General features: G+C 40.3%; 1 protein-coding gene across 3 annotated transcripts; it reads right to left on the bottom strand.

Annotated features, from left to right (window-relative positions):
- Positions 1–20: 20 nt before the first annotated feature.
- On the bottom strand, positions 21–27,995 carry gpm6bb (glycoprotein M6Bb). Of its 3 annotated transcripts, none has more exons than XM_032529595.1 (7): positions 27,746–27,995; positions 6,541–6,727; positions 5,633–5,789; positions 5,270–5,438; positions 4,129–4,202; positions 3,963–4,028; positions 21–1,648 (listed from the first exon to the last, which is right to left on the bottom strand). In XM_032529595.1, exons 1-7 carry the CDS (start codon positions 27,747–27,749, stop codon positions 1,499–1,501), a joined length of 807 nt encoding a protein of 268 aa, XP_032385486.1. In that variant the 5' UTR covers positions 27,750–27,995; the 3' UTR covers positions 21–1,498. The 3 variants fall into 3 exon arrangements, with proteins under 3 accessions (XP_032385486.1, XP_032385484.1, XP_032385485.1); XM_032529593.1 differs by lacking the exon at positions 27,746–27,995 and adding an exon at positions 13,833–14,106; XM_032529594.1 differs by lacking the exon at positions 27,746–27,995 and adding an exon at positions 13,833–14,103 and having other exon boundaries at positions 21–3,542.

The following is a 27,995-nucleotide window of genomic DNA, read 5'->3' as shown; positions in this document are numbered from 1 at the left end:
CATTTAGATAGCCGTACAAATTTTTTAAATGACTGGTGTTGCATTTAGTTATTTAAAAGTTTATTTAAATGTTAAACATCAGATATTCACGAGGAAGCCCTTGACATTCATAGACAACACAAGTATACTATCAAGCAAGAAAATAATATAACACATGTATACTTTTGACTTTAAAGGAAAGAACCTAAAAAACCCACAACTAATCAGCTACAAAAACATGGATTATTTTGTATTTAATTAGAAAAAAGTAGACAGGCAAACACTGCCTACTGTTTATGTCCATATACATGACTGTACATCACGTGTCACTGCAGAAACAGTTGTCTTCATGCAACAAAGAACGTATCTCTGTAACTAAACTAATAGAAATAAAAGATTACATGAGTAATTTTGTCGGCATTATGACAAAACTGGTGCAATAATAGAAAATTAAGAACACAAATTAAGTGGTTTTATCTTGAAAAATAAGAAAACTCTAAAAATTCTGACTTTTAACAAGTTGACATTTTTCACACCTTAAGTTCTGTAGGTTTTTCCACAACAGTTTGCATTAAGCAAATTAGTTATTCTTATGGCATTATCCACAAAGATTAAACCCTAAGCTAATGTCGTGTAGAGGAGCTCCCGGTGTGTGTGATTATAGTAGGATCTTCAAACCATAGTTTTGCAAAGGAGAAGTGTTTCTTCATGAAAATTGTTCCATAGCCTTTAATGCACACCTGGGGTTGTGTTATTATGGGCCATGAATATTCTGCATGACTTAGTAGCTGTACAATTAAAATCTAGAACCAAATGATTAAACACTGGGATTAAGATGCAGTTAAATACCACCAAATACAACAGAACTACTGGGTCCACATTGTAGATTTGACCTTTTTCCTATTTCAAAGGAAAAAAAACATCTTGTGACGTGACAGTCTTGTGTCAATATCATTATGTTGTGTCATTATAATTTGATTCTGACATGCAATCTAGAATTGTCATGTTAACTCTGAATGTAAGGCCTTTCACGTTGTGTATAATTAGTCCGCAGTTTTGATTGGGGAAAAAAGCAAACAAAATATTGCAGTCCCTTGTTGAAAACTGGCCACCACAGCTCAAAAGAAAAACAGAGCAAGACCGTAACACAAACAAGGCATCTTTATGCGTTGTATAAGAATAGTGCAATGTCTCAAGCATTGTCAGCAAAAAACTGGCTGTAAAAAGAGCTAGAGGAAATCAAACACTACATGAATATCAGAATTCAAATACTGACTTTTTCCTTCACAAAAATAGAAATGAAATTTTAAGTAGCAGTTTCAAAACACTTCTTGGTGAGTTAGTGCAGAAAGCAACACTGATGCATTAGTTTGTTAGGAGCCTGGTTAGTTCTGCACAGTGTCACGGCAGTTGGCAGGTTATTGTAGAGGAGCGTTGTCTTGGTCCAAAGGGGCCACAGTGGTTGGCCACAGTGTCTATGTGTCTTTACTTGTGTGTGGATTGTGAGTGTATAATATCCTTATGTGTAGGAATTGAGGCATTCCTTTGAGCGTGAGGTGATGTCCTGCAGCTCCCGCTCCTCCTTCATTTTGATGTCTTGGTAGGCATGCATTTGACTGGCATCCTTAAGGTAGGCCCAGTTTGCTGAGAGAATCATGAGGAAGTGGATCTGGAAGAGAAGGGTGAGGTGGATGGCCGGTGAGCATGTCAAAGATGCAAAGCAAGCTACAGGAGTCAGAGCTACACATCACAGACAAACAGATAAAGTTATGCTTTTAAAAAGATTTAACAAAAAAGGGTGACTATCTCAAAAAGACAATTATTGTAACATTACTGTTACAATCATTACTAATTCTGGAGTTAGGTTACTATCTTGCTATGCAAAATACTACAGAACACTTTTTAGACGTGAGAATGAGAAGAGAAAGAGTGCCAAAGGTTGTGCATGCAAGTTTTATGCAGCTGTAAAAGCTTGAGGTTAGTGCAAAGCATGAGTTGTTGTGAATCTGACACTGATCCATATGCAGTTCAGTATTACACTGCTGTACGATTGATAAGAAATAGACCAAGTAGGGATACTTTTGTAAACAAAGATTGTTTATTTTATATAGAAAGTAAAAGCTACAGTCTTCAAAAACTTAAGAGAAAATTAAATATATGAAATATGGAGTATAAGTAACTATAAACAGATCAAAGAATCTGAAAAAAATGTAAGCATGCAGGCTCAGTGTTAAGATAAAAACAAATGGCTCTTTGATGGCACTTTAAGAAGGAACAAAAGGAAAAATGGAGGAAACAAAACATCAACTTCATAGCTGAGGCTATATCAGCATCGGCCCTCATAGAAAAAAATACATTTACTCTACTCTAAAATAGGAGAATTTATTTTTTTATTTATAAAATACATGAAATTAAAGTAAGGCTTAGGGCCTCATGCAGAAGTATACCCCTGGTACTGGCCTAACCCTTCATAGTGTGCTGTTCTACGTAGATATGTGCGGTTACTCTGAAATCTACAAAAAACACTGGTCACCATAATACTCATCAGCAGAATAGAGTTGATGAAAGGTTTTTAGTTCAGTTTAGAATCTAACTTGTGAAAAAGAAATAATACTGAATATTTTCCATGTAACACTTCATAGTTTCATGGGTCGGCACCAAAATTTGAAGACTAAGGAAAGATAACCAAAGAAATATAAGGCAATACAGGCAGTTTGCCTCTTTAACTCATTCTTTTACAGATGTATCACTAGAATTCATCCTCACCAAACCTGCTAATCAGGCAATTAAATCAAAGCCTGAGAACACCTTTAATATTTGTCATCAGATGTCCTCTTTATGCAGTATAAAGAAGACATCTGATGACAAATATTAAAGGTGTTCTATGTGGGCGTGGTGCAGTGTATGTCTAGCTGGTCTCATTTCCAGTTTAAATCATTTTTAAAAGTGTGTGTTACAACCTGCGCAACATTAATGATATAGAATAGTGCCTCAGGAGTTTGTGCACAAATTTGCAATACAGCTCTGATTGAGGTCAACTGATGCTTGTCCTGTTATGCAAGAAAGTGACTATGTACTGCATGCTAAATACTGTCAGTCTTAAAAAATCTTTTGAAATACTACTTTTATGCAGGTCGAAAGCAGCTTTACGCATTATGAATATAAATAACACTGTTGTGGATTTCTAGCGGTGTTCATTTCAATAAAATCTAATGGTGACACATTTCTAAAATTGAGTGCCAAGGAAAGCAGAACAAACCAGCCAACTAAACACCCCCCCAAACTAAAGACAACTTTCATCAGGTGTCCTCGGACAAGCAATAACCCCGGATGCCAAATGCTAAATGAAGCATACAGTCAGCTATTTACACTTCATATGATTACTAATGGAGAGATGTTGATTTTTCTATTCTCAGGTTTTTTTTAGTTCATTTGTTGTCAGTGGCAACTGTCTCTAATCTGTACCGTGCTCCTAAAACAGTTTAAAACTTAGTGCAGCAGTCTTCTCGACTCTTAAACTTCAAAACAGCAAAGTTATAAGTGGTAGCCATCATGTAGATCAGCTGGTGGAAGAGAACAGAAAAGGTTGTAAGAGAACATGCCGATGATCTCCTTATCACTAGCACTCTTGCAAGTTAGTAAAGTGACCAATTATTTTCCAGCACTACAAAGTTAAGTATAATTTTCTAATATCTTGTGATTTTGTGGTTCAAACTCATGATTCATTTTTTAGAAATGACACTTTTTAATGGCGAAAAAGCAAACCAAACAGCACTCTCTTCCATCCATCCTACAATTATAACAGGGCCATGTGCATCTAAGCAAATGGTAAAGAGCAAATGGAATTGAAGCTGAAAAAAGCCTAAGTGTAATCTTTCTTGGTCTGGGAATGAGTAGAGGAGCACATGACACATAATACAACAATACAAACCGTGCAAAGATGGACTAAAAGGAGAGGATGGAGAGAGCGGGGGGAAGCTTACCAGAGCGATCACAGTGGCTCCTGCCCCGGCGCATGCTACGATGTACAGGTGATAAGACAGGTAGAACTGCAAAAAGACAACAATCTGTGAGTATTCTTCAGTTTAAAAAGTGATGCCATGCTCCTCTGCTCTTCTCTGCTGATCTGTGTGGATAAAAAAATCTTACCTCACTGGTGTTGCAGATGTCACCTAGCGTAGATCCACAGGCCTTGCCTGGTGTGGCATTCCATGGAATAATTCCTGTAGCCATGAAATTCAAAGGTTTTCATTAGTGCTCTCAGTTAAACGTGTTATTAACAGCGTTATTGTAAAACCATTTTAATTTTTTTATCGCAAAATTAACGTTCTTTTTGGCATAGCAAACTTTGTTGTTTTTTTCACATGCTGTTGCAACAACTAGTCACATTAGAAAAACTACAGCGGATCTAGCTAGACCCGGAAACAAATAAACAGGCACGCCGTATACACTTGTTTGGGCTTGCGAGCCGGCCAAAGAGTACTATTGTTATGTTTCGAGTGGATGGCGAGTGTAAGACGCCGAAATGGATGCCAATAAGATTCTGAACAAAAAGTTTACTTTTTAAAAGTTGGCAAATGGTTCCATTGACAAGACCAACGTGATTTGTGTGTTTTGTCGTGAATGATGCATTGATTATGTCATGATGTCTTCTGTGGTTCTGACGGAGCTTTATTAAATTTGAGAGAATAATTGTCTCGGATTGGGCTTCAGACAAAGCCTGCATTACAAACTGGGCTTGTGGAATATGCTGGGCATATCAGTCAGGGAGGGTCTAATCTGGCACATTGCTGTACATCGCTGGGATAATAAAGCCTGACATCCTGTGCTCTTGTTATCGCTGCTATCGTGGCTTAGCACATAGCACCACCCAGGACTGTTGTGATTGGTTTAAAGAAATACAAACAAGCCAGAGCATTTTCTCAGAATAGATAAGCGGTGTAGCCAGACCATACTCCAGCGCTGAGCCGCTGACACAGCCAGTGGAGACAGGTCTGGCAATGCGAGACTAGGAATGTTCTTGCAGAAAGATGCAGTTGAGTTGATTATTGCCTGACCTATAGTCTAAAAAAAAAAAAAAACTTATGAAAGTTCAATCGTAAGATGCTCTTTGTTTGAAATGGTCACAATCACAAGACATATGCAACAGGTGATGAGGGCTCACACCTTGCTTGGTTTTAAGGGTTCTTTTAATCCCCTAATTTAGATTATTATATTGGTTACATTGGTTCAAAGCCCTCTCAGTGGACACACTAACAAAACAAGACATATTCTCGGACAAAGTGCTTACCGTACTGACGAACATCCACGCAGATGGAGTCAATGTTGGTGAGGTTGGCTATGGGAGATCGCATGGCCGCACACGTAGACCACATGTTGTAGAAGAGGAAAACTGGCACAGCCGAAAAGCCAAACACACCGAGCCAGGCCACACCCAGAATGTATGTGAGAAACACAAACTGAGGACAGACATGTTGCCATTAACAAAAAACCATGAAACTAAACCAGTTGTAAAATGTAACAATTCATCATCTCATCATCTTTATCTTTGTGTGTATTTTATTATCTAATCACATGGCATAACACATTTTTTGAAGCACTCTGTGTTTAAAAATTAGGTTGGACACAGCGATGTGTGGTTGTATTAACATACCATTCCACTGATGCAGCGTCCACAGATGGTGGTCTTGAACTCACTGTGCAGTTCCTTTACAGCACTGGTTGTGTAGAAGCCCTCAGCCAGCAGAATGATCCCATACAGGAAGAAAAATGAAGCAATGCCATAGATGACATACTGCATCAGCTGTATTCTGTTAAAGAGCAATGTCACACATTGGCTTAGTTGTGCCTGTAAAGCTGCGATGGGTTAAAAGCACATAACACAACACTAACATGCATTTAGCCTCCAAACGTAACAGCTAAAGAGACCTACTAAAAAGGTGAGGTAAAGTAATAGCATGACGTACCACTGTCTGGTGTGGAAAATAGCTGCTCACAATCATTTTTTTTGCATGCAATCTTTAAAACATAAGTAACCTGGGCAGGCTGATTAACCATAAACAGATGGTTATGATTAAGATTGTGATCCAGCTTCCCAAAGATGTGCAGAGAGACACTTAGCCCAAATGTGGAGATAACAGGTGATGCATGTCTCTGGAAATCATTTGCCAAGAGACATACTTCCTCTGTAGACATCTTTAACTAAACAGTGCACTCCAAAGCTACACCAACGTAAAACATAAGTGCAGTCCTGTCTCTTGTTATTCCTCTTTTATTGTCTCGACTAATTGATGCACTGAAAAGAAAAAAATAATAACAATATGGTCCATATTAGGATTGTTCACCAGGATAAGGTAAACATGGGAATTGTTATTGGCTAAAAATAAGCATCATAAAGACAACCTCATTAAAAGTGAGATCCATCTTACTTTTAGGCCTCTTTTTATTGTGATGGTTATGTAAGGGCACATTTTCACAGTGAGCATATTGTGTAATGGAAACTCCTGTGACAAGCATTACAAGCAGCAATGTAGCACACACGTAGAGTACAAGGTCACTTACACATCAGTCAGCATAGCGTGATCACTGGTGACCTTGGAGAAGTGGGTTTCCAAGATGGTCACTGTGCCAGTGAGAGCCACATGGCCACATCCACAGAACAGAGCAACGCCAGAGAAGCAGAGGATTGTAGCCACCAGCGACGCATATGGCACTCCGCCTAAACATTTGATGCAGCACTCAAAGCAACCTGTAAGGGGGGGGCAAACAAATTTGGTCAGTGACAAGTGTCACTTGATATCCTGAACCAGTGTTTTATACCTAGTTGTTTTGCTTGAAATGGCACTATAGAAAATTCTATGTCAACATAAGCTCCCAAGTCCATATAAGGGATTAAGTTTCACTTACCGGACAGGAAGTGATCTAGTCAAAGATTAGTATTCATATGAGTCATCCATTCATCCATCAAGCCTATCCCAGCACACCCGGGACAGGTCACCAGTCATGTATCATGTTGTAACTAATAACACGGGACACACTCCTTTAAGAACACTGACTTTTTACTTAGATATCTAAAGAACAAAAGGAAATGACACAGAAAAGTCTGTTTCAAAATAGGTTTCATGAAATGTGTCTGTGATCATGCTTGATGAGGCATGCTTCCTTATGAGACTTCTGCAATGTAAAGTACCAACGGAAACAGTACAGTTTGCTGGGTGAGACTGAGGTTTTTACAGTCTATACTGCCTTTAAGGTTTAACCTGACAATTCATTACTACACTTAAAAGGAACTAATGGCCATCCAGCAGGTCAAAGCAATGGGTGTCAGCCAAGCTGTAATGGAAATCAATGGCAACTCACAATGAGGGAATGAAGTGACCCAGATGGATCTGCCTCATGCCATGTGTTTTAATGGCTTGAATCAGAGCCAGTCACCACAATGCACTGTAGATGCAATCTGTAGATGCATGCAAACAAACCACACTGTGCTTCCAATGAGATCCACATGTGTTCGACAGGATGATGTTGAGTAATAGGACATCCAGGTCAATGGCTTTAAAGCTCTCACAAATGCCTGATCTCACACTAATGGACTCAACTGAAGTATTTAAAGATGCTATAATCAATATGTTTAAATTAATAATGGATAAAATGACTGTGTGTGTGTGTGACAGAGGTCACTTGTAGTGATGAACCTAGAGTGAATTACCACCAACTGTACAATTCCCCTCAGCTCTACAAAGAATTTTAGCCTCTTTCAGCTCATTGTTTTGGTTGACACAATGTCTTCAGCCGTTTTAAGTGAAAAAAAGCAAAAACATTAATTATCACAGGTTTAAGAGAAGCTGATTTATATTGTTCTGGCTTTGAAAGAACTGCCGCAACCATCAAATAACGGGGGTGTAATTGGAAGGTTGCAGAGCTTTGTAACACAAATTTGTGTTTTTCTTGAAGCAAAACGGATCAGAAAATATTTTTACTTGCTTTTTCAATGAGGCAAGAATCCTGAAAGTTCCTCTGTGTTTGAACTCTTTTTCATAACAAAAAGGAAATTAAAACAGATATACTGTTGCTTGGCCAATACTTCATCGTGACTATTTGTGTAATACAGAGATAAAAAACTTTTTTGTCCAATGGTGGGTGAATAGGAGTTGTCATGGCAGCATGTTAACCACAACTCAATGAGGTTGCCCTCAGCAGAGTAGCTAACGTCTACCGCGGTCCACATTTTTCTGATGAACACTTTGGGGAGGTTAAGTGGGCTGCTGGGAATCACACACACAGCACACAGGATATTGAGCCCAGCTGCAAAGTAAATTCAGTCCATTTTAAGGAAGAACTGCTCTTGTAGTGAATGCCACACGCACAATGCAACTGTATCTTAGCTATAAATCTACTAGGTTTCACGGTTCACCCTCCTGAAGAGAATAACTGTTTCCCTAGGAAAAGTCTGCCTCTATTACAAAATCTCCCTAATTAAATGTGCATAGAGTGACAGAGGCAGTCACAACAGTCACACCGGTTTATTGTAAATTCATTTGATTGTGATAAGGTGTGGCATGTCATGGATGAAAATCAGTGCAATCAGTTTGTTTTCAAACCCTGTCTCGAAATGGGTCACTATTCTTATTAGATCAACTGTCTAAAAGTTGAACGCATGGTACTGGACGCCATGACATCATCATGTCATGTCAGTGAGTCTACCTCGATTGCCTGAATTTTGCTGGATCTGAAAATTTGGAGAAAAAAAACCACATGGATGTCTCAAGCTAAAAGAAATTAAACTCTTACATGAAGTCTATACTCAATGTAGGAAACGCTTAAAAATGTCACCTTGACCATGCACCAACCTCCCTTGGAGCATGTCACGGACTGACGTGGAGCACCTAGAGAGACATTATGTTTGAAAGCCACCAATCTGATCGATAAGCCACAGGTTTGATTAGTGTTCACACTACTGGAGTGACTTGCTTTTGAAGCATTCGTCCATTGAGATGAGATAATAGGAAGAACCTTGTATCACTTAGTCATTGTTATCCTTATCATCACAATAATTCCAAGGTGGTATTTTCACAGCTGAACTGGACATGTTGGCAAGTTAGTATAACTGTTCTGGCTGACTGAAAAAACACTGGCACAAGGACAGGGCCACTGACAAGGTTCAACTATTAGCAGCCTCAGGAATACTCCTCTGTTCACAAAAGGCCTCTCTGAAAGCTTTAGTCTTGGTATTAGACATCAGGGGAGACAGAAATAACATCAAAGCAACACCACGCTTAAGCAGTCCTGCACAAAGCACCATGGGGACGGTAGTCTGCACCAAAAGTAAAATCAGTCTTATTCAGTCGATGGATTTAAAGTTGTGGTGGGATTTTGGAGTAACTGCCGGATCTGTGAGATATTATGTGCATATTTATCATTAAATCTGCCTACTATATAGAATGCCTCATGTTTCAGAATCAGCTCTTGACACCAGCTTTGATTTATCGCTCTTCTTTTTTAAGGAAGGTGGGGCTGCACTGTTGGTTATAGGAATACTTTGACCTTTTGGGAAGTTCACTTATTCACTTTCTTGCTGAAACTCTTGGCAAGAAAGCAGATCAAAATATTTCCCATGGTAAACTATTGTTTTAATTTACTGTAAAAAACAAAGTTTATCTCTAAATCAAACATCTATTAGATGAACTATTTTGTGTCCAAGTTAGACAAAATCTAGTATACAAAGTCTAGTTCAAAGAGGTAGATGGATTCCGCAATTAGACTGTTGATGGTTAACAAAATTGCACACATGATGTTGTAATGTGCATTTGAGAGTTATAAAACAGCCAGTATCAGTAAACCTACCACATAGTAATCTACAGTCTGTTATCTCTAAGAGTACTGTGTGGGATTTCATAGCGTACAGGATGCTTTAGCTTCACCCTCCTCCACAGGGGTAACAGTGGGAGCTGGTGACTCTTTCAACAAGCTTGTACTAAATGGATCCTGCTGGCTTGTTCTGAGTGAAGCACACTTGTAAATGAAATCACGTTGGGCCATATCCCTCTGATGACTTTCACATGCTCCCAGTCCTGGTTAGACCTCAAACCACTTCAGGACTCTCCATTCTCCAATTCTTTGCTACAGTACATGAATGAGAGGGGATCAGAATGAAAAATAGAGTGAGACAAACAAGTTAGCAACTGTTTGTAATAACAATGTGAGGCCTTACAGCAGAGGCCCCATTTGCCACATCGGGTTCATGAGGAGGGAGGGAAAAAGATGCTTGTGTGAGAAAAAGTGTGTGTGTGTATGTGTGCGTGTGTGTGCGTGTGTGTGTGTGTGTGTGTGTGTATATAACATTGTGTTTGAGAGACAGAAAAAATAGAGACAGAGTCCAAGAAGCCCTGATACAAAGAGCCAGTGTGCGCAGCCCTAGACTGTCCATCACACTGGACTCTCAGGAGCTATTCAGAATGGCAGTGAACCACAGTCCCGCGCTTCCGGCCCACAGGCTTGAGGCCCAGGACAAGCCCACCGCTGAGCTCCATCCTGTGTGTCCCTCCAGCACTGCATATAGCCCAGCCAACAATGGGCCACAGCAGCCACTTCACACTCCAGGAGGATCCTGTTTGTCAAAGCAGCTCAAATCATCCAATGTGTGAATGAGATGGCTCATTAAGACCAACCCGCGGACAGATAAACAGACACACCAGAGTGACCAAGAAAACAAGGGTTCATCTTAGCCTCATGTCAATAAGCACAATGTTGGATTACCAAGTGGGCAAAGTGGGCAACTACACCAGGGCCCGAGACTTCCAGAGGCCCCTGAGACCTCTAGGTCTTCTTAGTTTGTGAGTGACCTAGTTTTTGGTTACTTGCAAATTTGTTAGCGAATTTTCATCATTAAAAGACAACATCAACGAGATCCCGCATTGATATCAAGTATAATACACCTTTATTATTGTATTGTATATTGTGCTCACCTGGTGCCTCTTTCTTAAAAAAAATCAAATTACCACATACTTTGGTAAAGAAAAATTGGGGCCAGGTAATATTTCAGGAGTTACAGCTGCATCGATTTGTCCATTGATTGATTAATTGATTAGTTGACCAACAAAAAGCTAACAATTTTGATAATTGATGATAATTAGGTAAGTAATAATAAGTCATTTTTAAGCAAAATTTGTAAAATGTACTGGTTGCAGCTTCTCAAATGATCTGGTTCTCTTGGTCTCCTGATAGAAAAATGAATATATTGGGATTTTGGACTGCTCGTTACACAAGACAAGACATTTGAAAATGCCTGCTTGGACTCCAAACAATGAATTAATAAATTTAAATAATGATTGATTGATTTATCAATAATAACAATTGTTACTAGCAGCCCTGATAGGAAGACTACTTATACCAGTAGCAGTTGTTGGTTAGTTATTCAACAAAATATAAATAATAATAATAATATATATAAAGAAGTTGCTTTCAACATTTTGTCTGTGTGCTCTGTACTTGATGGGTACAGGTGACAACAGGGGCCCCAACAATAACAAATGTTTGCCCTGGTGTTTCCAAACAGGTTAATCTATCTATGCAAATCTATCTATGCATCACCATAGTTAGCTTGAGCACAGACTCATCCAACTAACCCCTGCAGCTGGTTCATGCTAAATCACCACCCTTCATCCTTCGACCAGACTTGACGTGAAAACAGCCTGTCAACACCACAAAGCTGAAATCTTCCAACAGCTGGGACCCTCAGTGGAAAGTGGAAAAATGTCTACATTCGCCCCACGATTCAAGTCAGCAGCAGACATTTTGAAAAACATTGTTCAATTTGATGTCCTTACCAGACTTAAACAAAAACACACCTCTGCAAACAACGAATCACATGCAAAACAAACACATAGAAACACCACATTATCATATGTACTTAGTAAAAGTATGTATCTCATATACAAATAAATTCCACTCACACAAACCAACACACTTGGACAGACACAATTTGGGATGAAGACGCTGTGACTCTTCCATCTCATCGCCAAGTCCTGAACAACAAATTTGCTTCTAGTTGCAACAAAAACACCATTCAGTTTTAATCTAGCATAGAGCCTTATTGCTAACAGATGTGTCTGTTTATAGCTGATGTTAGGTGTTGTTGTTTGTTGCTTCATTGGGGCAAGCTGCCAATACACTATTTAAGAGAAACAGTCTCATTTTCCACAATCTCGACTTTGAGAGGAGAAAATGCCATAATGGCTTTAATGGCTATCCTCGAGGGACAGGGGTCCCTGCCAATTAGTCATAAAGTGGTCTTAATGTTTACTTACCTAACAAAGGAAACTTATACTCATTCAGCTAATAGCTGTTGACTGCAGCTCAACCATGGCTGTGTGTGTAAGAGGAACCGAGGGGAATGTGTGGATGTACTCAATAACAATAAAAGGCAATGGTGACCATAATGGGTCATAAATTGCGTGTTTGGGGACAGTTGGGGAGTAAGTTTGTGAACATGAGCTGTGTGATGTGTAAGGAAATGATGGGAGAGTTTAGTCAGGTCAACTGTTTTTACAGGCCTATGGCCCATATCACATACAGTGTCTCAATAGGTTTATAGACCTACAGGTTTCCGACTCAGCCTAAGCTTTCAGGAACTCTGGGTCCTTTTAAAAAGACATAGCTCAGAGCCCCAACCAGGTTATCGCAACATCCTCGATTGGAGTCTGGCAAGGGAACTTTGCTGCATGTCATTCTCCATCTCTTTCCTATCATTTCCTGTCAGCTTTCTACTGTCTTCATCAAGACTTAAAATAAAGTGTAATTGGTTAATATTTTAAGGTATTTTTCAAGCAAAAATATTAAACATTCGCTGGTTCTCAAAGCTCTAGCTTCTTAAATATGAGGTTTTTCTGCTGTTCAGGCAAACAGACAACATCGGGAATCTGGGAATCTGTGATGGACATTTTTCCCTATTTTCTGATAGCTTAGAAATTACATCATTTGTTACAGCCCTAGCTACATGTGACTGTCAACACTGTCAAAGGTACAATGGTTTAAATATATTTGTTTTAATACAAAACTCTTCAGTTATACAAATTCAGAGATTATAAAATATCACTAAAAGAAAAGGTTTAAAAGCCACAGACTTTCTTTTTTTCCATGAATATTACATTAATAAGCAGTACAGCCTTTCTTGGGAACGTGCCTGACTGAAGGTTCATTATTTTACCTGGATAGATGTTCAGAAAAGAGATTGTATAATCAAATGGTTTGTGCTGATTTCTACAAGATGGGGTGAGCAAGTTAATGACGCTCTCTCTCTCTCCTTACTGTACACACTCCTTACGGCTGTCTATTCGCGAGACTGGTAATGTCTGATTCATTTATCTTTGTCCTTGCCAGCCGCTCATCCACCTCATTAATCACCAGTCCCCCTGAAAGAACAACTCAGACCCTGCAGGTTTGATTGATCTGCTGTTGATTCTGCAACAGATTCATTATGTGACACTAGCATGACGATGACCAGCAGCAACACAGCATCCCTCCCGCTGCAAGAGGTAGGTCTGCTAAAAACATCCCACTTACATCTAGTCTAATTAGGTCATAAATCAAAAACAAGCAGAAATACTGCAGAAAACCACTGACTAGAAGCATGACAGAGGCAACAGTGATGCACAATCAGCAACTGGAATATCAACAATGATGTGCATACAAACACTAAAACAAGGATGCTGTGCTGACATTTAAAAGTACCATCTGAGAAAAATCTACCCAACTAGTGTGTGGAGTGAAACCAAGCAGGCTGGAGTAGGTTAAAGCCCCAGTAAACAGAGCAGTGAAAAGAACTGAACTGGCTCTTTGTGAGCGCTTATTGGTACCTCTTTTGTCCTGCCTCTGGTCTTGGTTTTCTTCTGATGGAGTTTCCATGGTTGTTTTTCTCCCATCCAACAAAAATGCTTCCATTCAGCAAATTCTCTCTTCCTTTCTCCCCTCTCCTCCCTTGCTTACTCTGTTTCATGCACGTTTCTGATCGCTCTCTCTCTTTCTCTCTCTCTCGCTTTCTCTCTCTCTCGCTTTCTCTCTCTCTTCTCTCTCTCCACCACATTCACTTTTTTTGTCTCGTCCTGCCTCGCAAAGGCACCGCTCCACTGTAGATCATAGATCCTATCCAAGGATCAGAGATCTTGTGAGTAGGGATTTGGTTGAGGCCAAGTCGTATATCACTTAAAACCCAGTTTCACAAGCAAAATGTGCACCTTTTCTGTTTGTTTTGGCTGTTTTGCAATTCAGTTTAAGTCAAATCAATTTGTCCTCCGAATGAAATACATATCCTCGTCCATGCCCTGCATGCATGTAGACTCCTTCCTCTCAAGCGTGCTTGTCTCAGAAACGAAAGTAGAACCCTGATTATTAATCTAATGGGAGCAGGCTTGTTATATCAGAAAGCGTGCAGATGGGTGAGTATGGACCCCTACTTTAGTCAACTGAGTGCCGAATAGGCTGAGGCAGAAAGCATATCAACTCTCTCTATTTCGCATTTGACCACAGTTCAAGAAAGAGTGTGTGTGTGTGTGTGTGTGTGTGTGTGTGTGTGTGTGTGTGTGTGTGTGTGTGTGTGGGTGTATTTTGGTTGGGGGGGGTTAGCTCTTCATCTTCTGATTATCACCATATGCCCCCTGCTCCTGCAGAATACATTAGCAACCTCTGACCGTTGTCTTCCGTCCATCTGGTGGCTTCTAACTCACATAAAAAGCACACATGAAAGAAAGGCAAATCTGCATTTCCTAAACAAGGACACGGAGTGTCTTCAGGGCTGATACAAATAACAGAAGAAACACATTATGTATGTATGTATGTGAAAAATGGGGGATACAGAGAGTCATGAGGGCAGAAACACGAAGATTGTAAGCTGATAAAAGGACGGCAAAATAAGAGAATGCTAAGGGGATGATAGAGTGAGAACCAAGTTGTTAAAAATAAGGCAAGGCAAAAATAAGCGAGAGAATGCTGGAGAAACAGACAACGAGGGAGACAGGGTAGAAGATCTTGGCTGTGTTTGTTTGGCAACAGCAGGCTGTGCAGCCCCAGGGGCATGCTAATGAGAGAAAGGCCTTTCAGCGGTGGGGGGAGAGCCCTGCTGGAGCAGAGCTGCAGTGGGGTCTTCTCACGGATACCAGACTTCAGAAAGGAGGGGGATCAGCAGGGGATGAGAGCCTCAGGGGTCAGGGAAGTGAACTTAGTGGGGATCCCACAACAACAAATGCAGCACTAATCTTTAGTTTTTTCATCATCAGCCCCGTAAAACGTCAGGAGAACTGACATCCTGTGGATGTCACTGGAGAAGGGAGACTCCAACCCATATGTAGATGTGATGGCAGCATGCAAGAATACTGGCGTTTTTGGTAGCTGTGTTTGGGATTTCCCCTTTCATTGTACTGAGGAGCTCAGGTGAAGCTTCAAAAACAAAAAGGAGTTGATACACGATACACAAGACACGTCAACAAGCCAGTGATCCATCTGCAGCCTTTGAAAAGAACCAAATGTTTGAGTTCATTGCACACATGCAAAAGGAAATTCAAAACATGTGATCAGGCCTAGTCCAAATGTGCAGTCAAAAAGTGTGGTCAAACCAGTGTTAACAGTTGTAGCAACAGTCACAATAGAAATTCTGCATATATAGCGTTGAGAATCACTGTGCTCATTCTCAAATATATGAAGTCAACTAAAACAGTGATTATGAAAGAGATTCATACCCTCCACCTTGGCTTTAATCTGTTTCAGTCAAGAGACACTTATGTCAAGGAAAGCCATTTATAATAAATAGTGACGCAATTAGCTTTGGCGCAAAGGTCTCCATTCTTTATGAGCTGTCAAAGAATCTGGGGTGGTGGGTATCGGTGTGGCAGCAAAGAGCGCTGGCATGTGTGTATCAGCAGAGTTACTGTGACAGGTGTCTGGTTACAATGACCATGCTGTATAGTACAACTGCATGAATACGACTGGACATCACTAGTCAGCTGGTAACCAAGCAGCTGATGAACAAGACAGTGACTGTGAAACAATGAACTACTGCCAATCAGCTACTGACGCACAATTTGCCTAATTCTAGGCATCCAATGTACAATATTTTGTCTACTTTGTGTATTTCTTAGGGGCTTGAGAGTTCTCTAACATAGATAAACCACTTTATAATAATACATAATGCAAAGAACATACAAGTATAGTGTTTCTTTACTAAAAAGCTTTTAAACATAACTTCAGTGGTAAATACATGTTATGTCATGCTATAGCAATCTGTAATACAATGCTGTAATGTCTAATAATACATCTCGTGCTGCAGGATATTTATTGACAAAATCTAACGTGAAGTGTTACCAAATGAATTAGACAAGAAAGGTATTGTTAGACACAATGAGTACTAGACTGATTGGAGCTTTACCAAAAATACTGTGACAGGCTGAGTGGCTGTGGGAATAATCATGTGAACGTAGGAGGCAAAGCCTGAGAGCCGCATGCTCAGCCCCAGTGTTGAGACAGCGCCACTCCCCTACTTGAGGACCCAATCTGAATGATGATGAAGCTCATACAAATGGAGAAGGCTTCATTGTGGGTCAACCTTTCACGCTGTGAGACTGGGGGCCCTGAATGCTCCACAGAGTTCAGTCACCCGTGAAGACCTGCACCCTGCTTGGCTCACAGTTCTCAGGGATGCAGGCCTGTGACCAGGCCCAAGTACCTTTAACAAACACTGCTGACGGCCTGAGAAAGCAGGCTCATTACACCAGAGCAAATAAGCACAGATCAAACCTTATGAGCTATGCCTCATTGTGAAGGCCAAAGCCTGTTGAAAGGCAGAAGAAAGCCAAAAAAGAGAGCAAACTGGTTGTGTAAATATCTGCTTTCATGGAAAAAGCTATACCGTTCCTTTTCTTGTATGTGACAGTGCTTAGTAGCACATTATGACATTCATGAAGACCTAGATTCTTATAAACACTGTTTTGGTGATTTGTTGCAGTCAGTGAAAATCATTCTTGTGTATTGTGGTGGCATTACTGTCCTAGATAATAAACAGATTAAACATTAAAAAATTTATTAAAATTAGATTTAAATGCAGGCAATTTTCATGGGTCAATCTGCTCTGTATGTCTGCCTTCGTGTTTGGCGTGCTGAATCCAAGTCATTGATTGGTTTACAAAAACAGTACACTACAACTCCACCATACATATCCATTGGCTTGTTTTGCTGACCCATTTTCAGAATAACAAAAGCAGTAAACATTTCTATAAGACTTTTGTTCAAATTCAGCATATGATTTGTTATGACAGTCAATAAAATGCATGCCAGCAAACACTTTAATAGAAATATAAGCAACATGAGCCTTTAAGTTGTATTCCTATTTCCTGAGAAAAGAAATCCTATCACTGCAATGGAAATAATGACTATGCTAATTATATCAAAATATGTGGACTGTGGAGGGAAAACCACAGTAAACAGGCAAACTTATAATGATCCGGGTGCTTTCTTTTGCCTCTGTCAAAAAGCTATAAACTCTCTTTAAATCTCGTTGTCTCCCATAATTGTTTGCATAGCAGGAAAAAAAGTCTAAAAAGAGGAAACTCCATTACTGTTTGATCAGAGTGAAGGTTCAAAGGTATTTTTAGCTGTTATGGTTGTATCTTACTTAAATAAAGGCTTTCCAACCTTTATAATTGAACTTAAACAAGTGCCTGTGATGTTTTTTTTTCGTTGGTCAAACCCTGGCACCTACATACAGTAACCCACAATGCAACTTGCCGCCAACAGTTTGGTCAGGGAATCGTGTGTCATGCTAGTAGCCGCTAACGTAGCCTCAAGCAGAGATGACCAGTGGGCTACAGAAGTCTGGAAAGCTTGTTTCTTTGTAACTCAGCACCTCCAGATGTTTTTCATTTTCACCAACAACTATGTTGTTGTGTGACATCACTTGAGGCAATACATCAGACTTCACATAGCTCCTTTTGTAGCCTCAAAAGGTTTTATACACGTTTTTCCACATATAAAGTATACTCTAAGTCCCTAACACCTGAACCTTTTGGAAAAATCCCAACTCTGCTATTCAGTTTCAACAATTTCTAATAGAGACATACTTTATGTCTTGGCGGTTCTTCCTCTGTGCAATTTCCAGATTGAATGTTTCGCTCCAGTGAAATTAATGTTTAACCAAACAATGCCCAGGGTATCTGACTCAGCACTTCTCTAATTGCATGTTTGTGATACTACATCACGTTAGGTCTGGAAAATTGAGCAACACTCACTTAGGGATGCCTGGCAGCCATGATTTTTCTCTAAAAATGACTTAACCCTGACTCTCTGGCACCTCCACAGCCACTGTGGTTTTGGCCTAAGTGGGAAACACAGATGATTCGTATTATCCAGGCTTCCTAGCTTGCAGTACCTTGGACACTGCCACTATGGCTTGGCCAGACCAGAAAACCCAATGTAATATCAAAACCTAAAGATGAACAATTTCATGATTTCAGTCTGGAGTCAAAAGAGTAAATCAATGCCAGGAAACAGAAACACAAAGCTAGAAAAAAAGTGAAAGAGAAAAAGGCAGAGACAGAAAGGTTGCGTTTATAGTAGTAAATGTCTTTGCATAATTGTTTGTTTTTCTTTCAGCGTCCTCGAAATATTTGAATGATGCCTCTGGTCTGGAGGAGACTTTGCCGTCTTTGTGGTCAGCCATACTTACATTATGGAGCCAAGGAACCAGGCAAGAGGCATTGCAAGCGAACACCTCTACATTATCCAGTTAGAATAATGCTACATAATAATCTCTTTTTATTTTTGATCTAGGTATATTGTGACAAGACTTTGCCAAATTGTGGGGGTAATGAAAATACCCAGCTACCCCTGAATCGTTGTGGTTTAAAACACACTTTGATTCCCTAACATTCGTCATTCGTCAGTTTCTCCAGAATAGACAAGCCTCAGGAAAGATTATTTGTGGAACATGATCAGGACGCTGAGTGCCTATTAACCCAATAAATCACATTGCCGAATGCTACCAGTAACATTAACCCCATGTCTATTTCTCACAGATTTGATCTCTTTTTGGTCTCCATAAACTCTTTAAGGAAATATCTGGCTGTTGAGGTGCTAAACTCAAAAGGAACTTTCCATTTCTCATAATACTTTTTGTATATTTTTTTCTCATATGTCCATTCAATGTGTATTTGTGTTATTCTGATGTGTGTGCATTTTTTTTTCTTTTGAGCTGCTGTAGCACAGGAATTTCCCCAGTGTTGGATTAATAAAGTAGATAGCTGCAAACAACGAAAACCAAACCAACCAACAAGAGATGCTATAAAGCAGAACTTCAAAGTCTGGTGAAAGATTTCTGTAGGTTTGTCACTATGAGTAAAACCTTCCACATACAGGTAGTCAGCTCCTGCATGTGCATGTTTTCATGGCCCCCTAAGGTGTAGATGTCCTTCTAATCTGACTTATGGGTCTATTCTCTTTATGTCCATGTTTTACATACTGCTTCCACCCTGCAGTCATTTTGACCTCGAGCCCCTCCCAAAGCCATTTTGAAATATACAATTGTCCATTAAACTGCACTAAGAGTACACAAACCCACAGGGACTTTCCTTAGTGGTAGAAGTCCTTTAAATACAATAACTATCACAGTAAACATTTTTATATTTATTTCAACACACAAAAGACCTCTGAGTTGCTTTCTATGCTACATTTGTGACGGGACAGCAGTCAATTTGAATTATAAGGAAGTTAACAGGTTGTTTGTTTCAATCTTGTACTACTATGAATATTCTGTTAACAAATTAAGCAACACAAGCAGATAAAATGTTGCCTTAAATATATTAGGGAAATGTAGCATGTTGTGTCAAGGGGCCTAGAAATTGTGTAAAAGCAAATGAGTTCTAGATTGATCTCACACGTTTCTTTCTTTCAGTGATGAGGATCTCCACAACTTAAACTTTCTTAGACTGCAGCTACTGGAATGGCAAAAAGCACCGGGCTGGAGACAGTCCTTTTCCTACTTGTTGCACAGGGCAGAAGCATGTAAACACACACACACACACACACACACACACACACACACACACACACACAAGAGAGACATAATGAAAGGACATCAGACGAGACTCTCCAGCTAATCTCAGGGTTGCTTCCCATGAACAACTCCCACCATCCACTGCGTCTATCCCAGCTGCTGGGATTTCTTTCTCTGCGACGCTCCCGCCAGTCCTATTGTCCTCTGCCTCATGCTGCCAACCTCTCAACCCTGACCCAAGACTTTACCCTTTTCAAACCTCTCCTTTCCTCTCTGTTCCCCCAACCCTCATTCGAAGGAGAAGAAACCTCCTCCTTTCCACCCCAGCTGACTGGCTGGTCTGTGAAACAGTTGAACCCTAACGTGTCAGGATTCATCATCAACGCTATGACAATGAAGCAGATGACACGGGGATCACTTTAATGCCATTGTTCCACAAGTCTCTCCTCTTGTGTCTCAAATCCCTGCGTCCCGCGGTTGGATCCTGGAAGGACAGGGAGTCGGTCATAACATGAACCTGACACTACCACCCCTGCAGAGATATGTTTGTCCTCAGATTTATGATGGAAACTGTTTAGACGTGGAGTAAGTGCTTAACAATAAGTGGCATATATAGCTCATCACAAGAGAAAGACAGAAGCTAATCTCTCTAGCGGTTGGCATATACTCTCCCCTGGCTGACCGCTGTGAGAGTGGGTCAATCCATTACTTTATTGCTTAAAGCACTGATGGGCAGTTTTCCAACTGCACAGACTGTAATGACCTCTTGTCCATCATACTGGACTTTTCAAAGCATCTATTGTGCAAAGTAGAACCCATTTATGGCACCATCTGATGCAGTCACTACATCATTGTCAGTGTCTAAACATTTACACTCTCACGACTGTATTCTGTGCACACTCCATTTAAATTATGTGGATGTCTCTGTAGATGGAAATACATTATGCAACCACCGGTCTGATAACACATACATACATACACATACAGTCATTTTGTTGGAATAAAAATACATCTATTTTCACCCCTAGATGTTGTGTTTTCTACTTTGAAATCAATAAATACAGAAAACTACACACACACACACACACACACACACACACACACACACACACACACACACACACACACACCACACACACCACACACACACACACACACACACACACCACACACACACACACACAGCAATACATCACTCTATACACTCCATAGTTTCCATTTCTTCACAACATTACTTTCCCCTTTTCAGCTGTGGACACTATTGTTACAGTATTGTTTTCCTATAGAGTAGAGGTCAAAAGCTAAGATGACTTATGAGACCTCTCAGTGGTGTAGCTGTAACATTCATACTGCTAACTGATCTCTCCTCTGGTCTGCACGTGGTTTATGGGGTCAAGCTGTTTTTTTTTTTGACAAAACATCGGGGATTTCCTCTCCCCTGAAGCTGCTGGTAGTCGTTCCTTTCCTCTCAAGTGAACATACAGCGACACATAAACCTTACAAAACCATGAATTGTGCAAATGGTAAATGCATTACACCTTTTTCTTGGGCAGGAAAATAATTTCTGGTGCAAGAGAAGGAGAGAGTGTGTGTCCAATGGCCTCTAACTCAGATTTCACTTGGTCACATTCAGCACTACATCACGACGGCATGAGCAAAGATGAGTCATGAGCATTTCTTTTAACAAGGTGTGAAGAAATAAGTCATCACAAGGTTTGTTTTTGTGAGTCTATCACAAAAACATCTTTGAATATCTTGAGTAGGATTTTACACATAATTGTGAATATGAGGCAAAGAATAAGTCATAATGGGTTACGTAGTCTTACATTTAAATTCCTGCTTAATTTATCCCAAGCATAGCATTTGGCTGTATCCAAACGGTCTCAGGCTGTCTGGCAGAGCTCTTCATATGGTGAACATTTCTCATCGGTGTGCTGGGGTACCCCAGATGCTTTTGTCTTACGGTTGTTTAGCAGCTGCGTAAAAGCACAGAGGACAAAGATCTATCTGTGAAGGGTTGAATACACTCAGTGGGCACACAGCCAACAGCTCAATCCTACAGGCTCCCACAGTTGAAAAGCAGACTAATGCATTCTGCTCTCACTCCGAACAGAATGATCTTACAGGAAAATTAGCAGGAGGCACTATTATTTCTTCTCATTTCAGCTAACTGCTTTCACATCTGAACTGCGGTCACATCAAACTCCTTAATTATTGTTTACCTACAGTAGATGTTTTGGAAGCGTTTAACAATACTTTGCATTTCCTCCAGAAAAAGGAAAAATGAATGCATTGTGTTGAAAGAACCCTGTCTCCGATTATAGCATGGAAAAATATATAGCATGAAAAAATATCAATGTAACATCGTTAACAGGTGTCTGAAGGGAGATTCTGAAGCATTACTACTTGCCAGTTATTTTATATTAAATTTGAGCCAAGGGGATGAAGTCTTGGTAATTTTGCAGCAAGCAACACTTGACTTAATGACCACAATATGCTGAGACACCTGTCAACTATGGATTTTGTCCCCCCAACGCATCTTTTAATGGCCAGTATAAGCATAAGGTGTGTACTGGTCCATACAAGCAAAAACTGTTTCGAGGTTAATATGTGTACCTGAATATTGTTTGAAGACCGACTTTAAAAACCGTAAACCTTTGAATCTTTAAAGACCATGGCGCTTAAAACAAACGATGCGTTGTGTGATACAAGGGACACTTTTGGACAGTCCTTTAAAAAGGTATTCATTGTGTTGCACTCGTTTCTACAAGGCAGTGGTAATTGGGTGAATTACTGAATTATGAAGAAAAAAAAACTTGAGAGATAAGTTTAAGCCCTTCCAACACACACAGACACAGACACAGAAGCACAGACACAGACACAGACACAGACACAGACACAGACACAGACACAGATATACACACAACACACACACACATAGCCAATTGCAACGTGAAGTGAGCGTGCTTGTTGAATTTTCAGTTTAAGATATCGACAAAACGTTCTGTCCAACAGTTTTTGTAAGGAGAGGTGTTTTGGACATTGCTTGAACATCCGATAAGTCAAGGGAATGCATTTGTGGGGATGTGTTGCATCAGGTACTGGTGAGCAATGACATACGATCCAGGAAGTCCAGCTTGAGAAAAAGATCAGTGAGTTTGAAGGCTTTAGGCCTTACAACAGGTTTAACCAACTTCTTTTACTGGCGTTAGCCATCAACACTGGTGGTCCCCCCATGGCTCTAATCCTATAGCCCAGATCCTGGCCATCACAGAGCGGATGTATTAGCTAGCATAGCCCTCTCTGCCACAAGCATCATTTTGTGAAGAGCAATCACACTCTTCAGTCACTTTTAACACTGACCAAATAATGATCTTGCCAGTCTTTGGCCAGAGAAAAGAGGTCATTTTGTGAAAACATTATTGATCATTAAATCAATGTCCCCTGATCATGTGATACGGACTGAGTGAATCAAGGCCTATGCATTGTTGTTGTTGCTGTAGCAGAGGCAGTCATACAGAGTTCCTGTAACATGGTTTACTGTAGATGGCAGAAAATCCCGAAGTGAAGCTTAACGCCTGTTGAATGAGTGAGTGAATGTTCAGCTGCAGAGGCACTTTGCTCTCCCCAACCTATTATTTCCCACAGGGCTTCTGGAACAATCATCTGACTGTGAACAAAACACTGATAGATTGCTGCTCCACTGGCAAATATCACCTCTGCACTCTGTGTACATGCAACGATGCCAACATTCTGTGAAGTTGAAGAAGAAAAACCCAAATTAGATCTTATTATGCATGTATTTGGCATTTTAACCCTTGATAACCCAGGGTGTTTTTCTGAAGTCTTGCAGATAAAATAAAGGCCAGATTGTATCTTTGGCATGTTTTATTCAACATCAGGGTTCATATCTGAAAAGCCTGTGGTCTTTTGCATGTAGGGACTATTTTCAGATATTTAAATGGCATCCTGTTTCTACCACATTGCAGGTTGACTGTAACATATTTCTAATAAGAACAAACTTACACACACACACACACACACACACACACACACAATCACCCACGCACCCACACTTGCATCCCTTCTGTTTAACTGTGAATAGGCTTTTAGTAACAGCCAAGGCACATGCTTTAACAAGCATCCCCGCTCAGGAACTTCTTTTCCTATCATTTCATGTCACAATACTCAATGGCCCTCTTTGTTGTCGGAGGAGTTATTAAGCTCAACAAATTATCAGGAGTTCTCTGGCAGATCTGCAGAGCTGGAGAGAAACAAAAAAAATTAAGTCAGAGGAAAAACAGTGAAGATGACCCCGAGAGCGAGAGAAGGGAGATTTCAGAGGAAACAAAGTAAATATAAGCAGGAGATGAATGAAATAACTATAATAACTAAAAAGTCTCTTTTTTAAAGCTGCACAGTTACAAAAAGTTATCTATGGGCCTCATCTGCTGTATAATTATGAAAGATGTTGGGTCATATCCTTTGCCAAATGGAAAGAAGCCCAGAAATCATGTAACCATGACAGCAACTACCTCATTATTATTCAGTGTAATTAATGATTGCAAACCGAAGACGAAAAGCAATTTAGGAATTATTGATGGCGACAGAAATGGTGGGATCATTCATAAAATGTTACGACCGCATGCTTTATTTGGACTGAACTGAGGAAATTCGAGGAGAGCGTCTTTTTACTGTCAAAAAATGAATGCTTTGATTCAAACTAACAAACTTTCTCTTCGAGCACCCTTTAACCATCTCTGCAGTGACTCATTCTTGCAGTCCTATATTTTTTCATCTCTTGGAAACGGAAGCACGTGCATGACCTGCAATATGCCTCTGAGGACAATATTGCCATGAGTCAACTAAAAGCAGGGTAAATTATCTGACTCTCTGTTATTGCTATGCCATCAGTTGACAAGTTGTTGGTTCCGAGAGGACAAAAACACCTCCGCTGGCAAAGCGTTAGCAGTCATGGGTCTTTCCTTTCCTCAGACTCAGGATGCAGGGTCTCACAACACATGTGTCTGTGACAGTGATCACTGCTGATGTGCGAGCAAAAGCAGACACTTTCCAGACATCCCAGTCCAGATGGAGGAGACATACAAGTCAAAAGAGCATGAGACGGCTAACAACTCCGAGACAGTTCACAGACACAAATGTAAAAAATAATTTTGAAGGAGACTGTCCAACCTCTGTTTGTGTGGATCAATGAAGGACAGAATCAATCAGACGTCTTCACTACAACCGATATAACCGAAGACTAACAGTAGACAACAGGACAGCCTCTTGTACACCAGCAAACCAAGTGGCAATAACGGCTGAGCAGTTGAACTACAGCTGTTTAATTAAAGACACATTTACAACTGTCAGCTGTGATTTACTTTCTTTTTCTTAAAATACTCAAAAACCATGATGTAACAGTTGGATCTGGTTTGCATCCAGCCTTGATGACCTTTTCCACAAGACCACCACGCTGAAGACAAAACACTCGGAACAGAGGGTTCATGAGTTTCCATAAGGAAAAAAGCAATCCTTCCTTCTTTTCTTTCTGTTTTTTTTTACCAGTATCCTGCTCCAAGAAGAACAGACGTTCATAGTCGTGTCCATAATTTGCTGTATTTGATTAGTTGAATCTCCTGTCATAAGACAGCTTTCAATGTTAAGCACAAAATCAAATTGTATCTGTAAAAAACATTGAAGAGGATGATCTACATTGAGTGAGTGCGTCTAAAGTGTTTTACAAAGTTTAACAAACATCAGATAAACTTTCTTCATGTTTGACAGATTTTTCATTATTTTGTAGCTCAAGGGCTACAATCTGCAGAGTAGTGTCATGCTTTTCTTGGTAAAGTGAGTATGATCATCACATGCAAGAAAGAACATTTTTATCTTTAGGCTTTCTCATCCGATAATAAAAATATCTGAGTAGAGCAAACCATGTTTAGTTATCAAGTAACTATCGGCAACCAAACATTGTTGGGTGAGTAAATGTCTCAGGGCAAACACCAAGAACCTAACAAGATATTTGAGGAAAATGACTTGCTGTCTCCCTCTGAATGAAGCACTGTGGACTGAAGCCAAGTCATCCTCCCACATCCCTCCCACAGGCCAATGCACTGTTATATCGTTCACTACAAGGACGGAGGAGAATCTCTTAAAAACATGTGGTCGCTCAAATCATACAAGAGTTATATAACCTCTGAATGACATCTTCATTTCACAGCTCTACACACAATCGCCTTCAAGACACCCTGTTTATTTTGGGCTGAACAGTTTTGTGCACCCACTAAGTCCTTTTTCCGTTTTCAAAGCTATTTCATGTGAAAATGCAAATCAAAGCCCAGAAGTATGATATCCGTTACTCTGACACAACCAAAGGAAACCTTTAAAGCAACTAGCAAGTCTCCAAATGAATCCTCTAATGCCCACAACTAAAGGCTATACTACATTTCCTGAAAGGACCAAGGAAGGTCTTTGAATCAAAAAATGGGTGCGTTTGGACAATGCACAAAGTCGATTTCCATGCAGAGTAATGTCGTCTATGAGACAGTGAAAGAGGGTCTGTGAGGCATCAGTTCACATGGCATCCACTCTGAAACTTGCATTTCTGTGTCCTTCTCTCTCTACATTAAGAGCCACTGAAGTCGCACAAAGGAGCAGCTCCAAATTAGAAGCACAAAGACGCCTCTGTGAGAACTTCAGAGCGAATTAATGAGCTACACATTTGCACAGTGTTCTTCTCTGGCCTCAGCCATGGTACATGCTAGCCAATAAATGCTGCCCCAAAACCAACACAAAAAGCTCAAATTGGTAGAAATACAATTATTGCATCCATTCTGTGTCATTTTACTATAAAACATCTACCCCCGTACAGGATGAGAACAGCTGGGATGTCAACATGATATCTGGTCTATAGTTTATCACGGTTTCAAAGTCTCAAAGTTAGCAAGAAGTTACTAAACATCAAAAGGCATGAACACCTCACTCCTCCTATGCATCCCCCCCCCCCCACACACACACACACACACACACACCCTACACCCCAGGTTGGGAGCACAGATGGCCAACACTTGGGACTGATTTTAAAGATGGGACATTCTCAGTTCAGACCTTCAGATAGCAATTACAAGTTCTGTTATAACACAAACCATGCATGCTTTAGCTTTGGAGGATCTGACTAATACAACATGTTGCCTGTTAGCTTTTTCCAGTAACTTGAAGTCATTAAAATACCTCAATCATTATCAGCCACGCAACATGATCAATCACAGCTGACCAAAATGATCCATAAAGGTTTTTTTTTTTTTTTTTTTAAGTTTTGATCAATGGGACTAGATCACTCCAATAGTTCAGCACTGAGGCCCTATCGAAAGCAGTAACAGAGACAGTAGAGGCAGCAAGTTGATCTGGATTTAACACCTTCGCAGACTCCCAGAGTTGACTGCAGGAATCCAGATGGACCTAATCTCTCTAATCGCTTTCCTCGAGTTGCTTCAGCAGGCTGCTCTAATGCTGATTCTCGTGAAACCGGGTCAGGTAAACAGCCTACCTCTGCAGCACTATAGTAGCTAGTAGAAGTTGAGTTTACGTTAAAACAATCGGCGCACCCCGAAAGTTGGAGCAACAACAACAAAGTATGGAGAGCGCTGTCATCACGAAAAAAAGAAGCGACATTAATATACGTCTTATATTCCGGATATAGTAATGGAGACTGTGTTGCTAGAAACTTACCCATTGTTGTAGTCTAAGTTTCCCAAAGCGTCCGAAGTTAAGCGATCAGCTGAAAGTCGAGCCCCAGCTACAGTGATGTTCCGTCCTTGGATGCACACACTGGCTGCTCACACACTCGACGCTGCGTCCGCTCGGAAGCAGCCTGGGTGACGTCAGCACAGAGGGGATTACAGATGGGAGGACGGCCCTCACCCCTCACCTCGTCCTCAGCCCTCATTAGAAAGGCATACTGGTCACTCTTCTCATTATC

This window comes from Etheostoma spectabile, chromosome 11, assembly GCF_008692095.1.
Source record: "Etheostoma spectabile isolate EspeVRDwgs_2016 chromosome 11, UIUC_Espe_1.0, whole genome shotgun sequence".
Taxonomy (NCBI): Eukaryota; Metazoa; Chordata; class Actinopteri; order Perciformes; family Percidae; genus Etheostoma; species Etheostoma spectabile.
Note: the sequence above shows the minus strand (reverse complement) of the source record. Positions and strands in the feature narration are given on the sequence as shown.